This window comes from Oncorhynchus nerka, linkage group LG3, assembly GCF_034236695.1.
Source record: "Oncorhynchus nerka isolate Pitt River linkage group LG3, Oner_Uvic_2.0, whole genome shotgun sequence".
Taxonomy (NCBI): domain Eukaryota; kingdom Metazoa; phylum Chordata; class Actinopteri; order Salmoniformes; family Salmonidae; genus Oncorhynchus; species Oncorhynchus nerka.
This window is the reverse complement of record NC_088398.1, coordinates 58,670,480-58,676,479: the sequence shown is the minus strand read 5'-3', so window position 1 is coordinate 58,676,479 and position 6,000 is coordinate 58,670,480. Positions and strand designations below refer to the sequence as shown.

Below are 6,000 nucleotides of genomic sequence, written 5' to 3'. Positions count from 1 at the left end.
TTGTGAAATTGAATGGTCTTCTTGCCCAAGTAATGAGACACCCCGCATTGCTGCCAATGTGATAAGGATGCAACCAGGGCCGACGCAGCGGTTACTTATGTGCAGGACATAAAGTCTTTTGAACTGGTCATCCCAGACACCATCCAGAAAACCATTCTGGACTGCACTAATTTGGAGAGAAGGTGTGTTTTTGGAGAGAGATGGAAGTAGATGGACCCAACTCATTTAAATTCATACTTTGGGGTTCTTATCTTTGCTGGTGTTTTCAGATTAGAGGTCTACCGATTAATTAGGGCTGATTTCAAGTTTTCATAATCTGTATTTTTGGGCACCGATTTGCCGTTTTTTTTACACATTTAACTTCTTCGAGATAGGGGGCGCTCTTTTAATTTTTGGATAAAAAACGTTCTCGTTTTAAACAAGATATTTTCTCCAACACTTTGTTTTTGCATTATTTAAACCAAATTGAACATGTTTCATTATTTAGTTGAGGCGAAATCGATTTTATTGATGTATTATATCAAGTTAAAATAAGTGTTCATTCAGTATTGTTGTAATTGTCATTAGTACAAATACATTTGGAGAAAAAAAATGGGGGAAAAGAATTGACCGATTAATTGGTATCGGCTTTTTTTGGTACTCCAATAATCGGTATCTGCGTTGAAAAAAATCAGTCGGTCGACCTCTATTTCAGATCTAATGGAGAATCCCTGTGGGATGCAGAAACTGGCAGAGAGCTTTTCAGTGCAACAATGTCTCTGGAAAACATCCACATTATTTCCAGGATTATCCGCTTATTATCAGAGACATCAGACCAGCCCGGCGGCAGAGAGACAAGCTAGCTGCAATTAGGTGAGAGTGGGACAAGTGAGTGGACCGCCTTCCCCAGTTTTACAACTCTGGGCCCAACGTTACTGTTGATGAGCAGCTTTTGCCATTTAGGGGCCGCTGCCCCTTCAGGCAGTACATACTGTATAAACCCACAAAATATGGAATCAAGATCCGGGCTGCCTGTGCTGCTGCTTCATCATATGCGTGGAACATGCAAGTGTAAACAAGGAAGCCAGGCGGAGGAGCCCCTGAGACGAATCAGGGGATGCAAGTTGTCCTGAACTTGACACAGGAACTCCGTGGCCACAACATCACATTCGCTAACTTTTTTTTATTTTTATATACTTCGCACAAGCTGGGACAGGAGCACTTGCATTGTTAGGGACAGTACAGATGAGTGTTAATAGGCTCATTGGGTGTTGACCAGATTTAAGAACATGTTAAATATCATTATTTATAACATTTTTATTTAACTAGGCAAGTCAGTTAAGAACAAATTCTTATTTACAATGATGGCCTACTGGGAAACAGTGGGTTAACTGACTTGTTCAGATTTTTACCTTGTCAGCTCAGTGATTCGATATACTAAACAGTATACAATGGTCAGCATGGAGGATTTTAAAGGGATTGTTTACATTACAAGTTGACCAAGAGGTCATATAGGGTCAGATTGTTAAATAAGATCCAGTATTCACCATTTCAGTGTTCTCTATTTCAGAATGAACTGGATCCATGCAACATTAGGCCAAGTAAAGTGGAGCAAATTAGTCTTATGAAAGCTTTTTAACATACATTTTTGTTTAGTTTATCACACATACAGTAACAGTGGAATAGAGAGCAGATTTAAGGTTTAGATTTGTAGAAGATCAAAGGGACTTCTGATTGACCTTGCCAGCCATTATTAGAATGTTCATGTTTGTTCCTCGTCAAACTGGATCATGGATTGTGTGTGTGCACGCGCTCGTTCCTGTGATCATGTGACTGAGGGGTGTTTAACAACATGACCAGGGAAACATCAATGTGAGAGCTGCCTGCCAGGACTCTGTGTTCTCAGGCCATGGGAACACTTCCCCACTAATATTTTGACAGCAAAAAAAAATAAAAAAAATACACAAAACAACCAAGACCAATGTTGGCCTACGTACAAAAAAGGAAACTGTTACTAGGAAAGACCTTCAAGTTCTAAGCACTGAGAAGCAAACTCAATAACACATGACAATCAGGTCAGATGTGAGTCAATTTGCTGCCAATTGTGATAGCTAGAACTGTGGAAATTTCCCTAAACAAATGTCTCAAGTGGAAACACTCAAGTTAAAATTATTAGGCTAATCATAGCAAATCTGTGTGTGTGTGAGTATGTATGGTATTTTGTGTGCAGCTTATACCCTGAAGTTTATTCAAACATTTGAAACAAATGAAACTCTAGGCCAGTAAGTGGATATAGCCTAAGATTTATTTATCACGTTATGGAGGACACACGGTTCATTGAAACATTGAAAACATATAAAAGTGGTAAAAGGAAAACTATGTATAAACATTCGATAAATATGAAAGAATGTTTATTATATACCGTACAGACAGGTACTATGGAGTAGTTATGCCAATGAGGCATTTAGTTAAAAAATTATTCTATGCTTTGTACAAATATCAACCATCAGTTTTCATAATATTTAAGTTTAATACCAACATTTCAGGTTAGCTCCAAATAATATAAGATGCTATGTTTTCTCAACAGTTTGGCAAATATCTCAAAGAAACACAAAAAATGTAAATAACACAAATTCACAAAGATACACATACTGTAATAACCGACAGATAATGATGATGAATATAACTGTGTATCATCATTTTCCAAATATCTGCAATTTGTTTTGCACATTCCCCTTCACCGATAATAGCATTTTTAGTGTTAAGTTTCTAAATATTGAATGGGTTAAAAATTAAGACAATATTGAAAAATTAAATGAAGTAGTAGTGTATTGTCACGGATCATTGTCAACAAAGCTTACATCAGATTAAGTAAACAAATGATTAATTCATAAAACTGTATGAAAAGAAAAACCCTGATCCCACAAAACCAATAATACTATTTTTTTGTTTTCTTTATTAAGACTGTAAGTTGAAACACAGCACACCCACAATGGTCATATCATCATATAAGACTCATGTTGTCCAAAGCCATATATTTATATTCTCAGTAAAGAGCTCTGGGGCTGCCTGCATATATCAAGCTTCTCAGAGTAGAAGTGCTGATCTAGGATCAGGTCTCCCCCTGTCAAGTTAATGTTATTCATTATGATCTAAAAAGGCAACACTGATCCCAAATCAGCACTCCTACTCTGAGACGCTTGATACATACGGCCCTTGTCTCCTCTTCACTATCTGCATGCTGAACTCCAGACAAGGTGAGGAGTCTCTCACTCGCTCTCTCCCTCCTCTAATCTCTCTCTCCTCTAACCCCTCTTTCCTCTCCTCCTCTCAGGGCTCTCAGGCGGAGGAAGACACACTCTGCTTGTAGACAGCATGGTATGCATTACGGAGCAGCACATAGGGGAAGCAGGACTCCAGAAGGTCCATGGTCAAGAACGGGGACTCCTGCACAATCTGGTAGAGAGAACACATGGATGGATATGGATAGAACCTAAAATAACCACTGTGATAATGTCTCAAATACCTTCCCATTCCCTATATATTGCAGTACTTTAGACCAGGGCCCACATACGCCTCTGGTCAAAAGAAGTGAGCTATATAGGGAACCAATTGGGATGCAGACTGAGTTTAATCATACTTTTGTGATTTTGCCTTGTTCTCTATATTATTGAGGCAGAGTAGCACCATGGATAAGGCATAAGGGTGTGTGTGTTCTATTTTATCCCAGTTCCACTACAGGATAAAAACTGTGGGTGATTCTTCCTTCTTTCCACCCTGGTTGTCTTTCTATTCAAAAACCTCCCTCCATTACAATATTCTTCAAAGTCAAGTAATTACAAATCCTACAGACCAGTAAGCCCCTCTGATCAACAGACAATACATGTGTATGCATGACTGCATATGTAACTTTCAATACGCAGTCAAATAAAATAGTGCTCTGTTCATTTTCAAGTAGAAAGAGGTTTGCGATTCTCTTTATTTTATTTCTGCTTTGGGCTGGCCAGAGACTAATGAGAATGTTGACCTTAGAACAAGTATATTACATGTGTTAGATGATAGCTAGATGATGTGACAACGTGTTAGATGATAGCTAGATGATGTGACAACGTGTTAGATGATAGCTAAATGTTAGTTAGAGGATGTGACAACGTGTTAGATGATAGCTAAATGTTAGTTAGAGGATGTGACAACGTGTTAGATGATAGCTAGATGATTTTGACAACATGTTAGATGATAGCTAGATGATAGTTATAGGATGTTTCAACGTGTTAATGTTAGTTAGAGGATGTGACACTGTGTTATGATAGCTAGGTGATAGTTAGATGATGGGACAACGTGTTAGATGTGACATTGTGTTATGATAGCTAGGTGATAGTTAGATGATGGGACAACGTGTTAGATGATAGTTAGATGTGACATTGTGTTATGATAGCTAGGTGATAGTTAGATGATGGGACAGCGTGTTAGATGATAAGTTAGATGTGACACTGTGCTATGATAGCTAGGTGATAAGTTAGATGATGGGACAACATGTTAAGATGGTAGCGAGATGATAGTCAGAGGATGTGACAACGTGTTAGATGATAAGTTAGATGTGACATTGTGTTATGATAGTTAGGTGATAGTTAGATGATGGGACAACGTGTTAGATGATAGTTAGATGTGACATTGTGTTATGATAGCTAGGTGATAGTTAGATGATGTGACAACTTGATAGCTAGAGTAGGCATAACTTTATAATTCTTAGTCATTCGGTTTGATATAGTATCGTAAATTAATAGTATATGACTCTCTTAAATTACTTTCCGAGGTCTCCCTTTGGGAAATAGTTATTCTGACCTTAACGGGACTTAAATAAAGGTTAAATAGAACATGACGTGTGTTGTAGTTTAGTCCGGATCCCAAATGGCACCCTATTCCTTATACAGTGCCTTGTGAAAGTATTCGGCCCCCTTGAACTTTGTGACCTTTTGCCACATTTCAGGCTTCAAACATAAAGATATAAAACTGTCAAGCTATCAAAACTATAATTTTGCACACCCAATTCAGTTTTTGATTTGTTAAAAAAGTTTGAAATATCCAATAAATGTCGGTCCACTTCATGATTGTGTCCCACTTGTTGTTGATTCTTCACAAAAAAATACAGTTTTATATCTTTATGTTTGAAGCCTGAAATGTGGCAAAAGGTCGCAAAGTTCAAGGGGGCCGAATACTTTCGCAAGGCACTGTATATGGAATAGGGTACCATTTGGGACACACTCATACAGTATGTGACTCACCATGTCCAGGAGCAAGTAGACAGATTCTCTGTTCCTTGTTGTGGTTTTGTCAGTCTCCTGGCCGATCTTCAACAAACTGGAGGAGGCAAGCTGCACAGGAGAGAAAGAACAAATGAAATCAGATTTTTTTGTTGTCCAGTACTAAGCTTTATCTGTGTCTGGGGAAACCGACCCTGAAAGTGTAGAAGCACTTGTGTCTCTTTCCATCAGTTTTACAATGTTACTGGACATTTAAAGTCTATAACACAGTCACTATGAATAACCCCAAACCACCAGTTTACCATTCTAAACTTGCCATGTTGGTTCAGCTTTGACACATGGATTTAAACACAGCATTTCAAAGAGGACCTGGCTTGGGCTGTGTCTCACATGGTTTCAGATGGGAAACAGCACTAAAGATTTCAACACTGTTATAGTAATACATTATTGGAACACAATTAAAAGGAACAGGACTTTGAGGAATAATTCCAATGGAAATACATAGAGGGGAAAACAAGGTCAGTGGGTCGCTGTGCCCTCCCCCTCAGCAATGCAGAAAAATCACTAGTCATGCAGAAAAATTCATTTAAGATATTAAAATAAAAATGATTTAGAATCACAGAAGGTTTATGGAACATTAATGTTTTTAAATCCTGGTTATGAAAATAAAAAATGATCCTGCCTTTGCCCATATTGTGTGTATTTAAACATGGATGCGTCCCAAATAGAACCCTATTCCCTACATAGTGCACAACTTTTG

The 6,000-nt window shown here is 38.1% G+C and overlaps 1 protein-coding gene across 7 annotated transcripts in view; it reads right to left on the bottom strand.

The window, feature by feature from the left end:
• Window positions 1-2,262: 2,262 nt before the first annotated feature.
• The window catches only part of LOC115111459 (nck-associated protein 1), a 56,617-nt gene continuing 52,879 nt past the window's right edge, over window positions 2,263-6,000 (bottom strand). For all 7 annotated transcript variants that reach the window (XM_029637524.2, XM_029637544.2, XM_029637515.2 and 4 more), the window contains 2 exons: window positions 5,262-5,351; window positions 2,263-3,435 (listed from right to left, as the gene is read on the bottom strand). In XM_029637524.2, coding sequence (XP_029493384.1) covers window positions 3,319-3,435; window positions 5,262-5,351 — 207 coding nt within the window. In that variant the 3' untranslated portion in view covers window positions 2,263-3,318. The remainder of the gene's footprint in view (window positions 3,436-5,261; window positions 5,352-6,000) is intronic.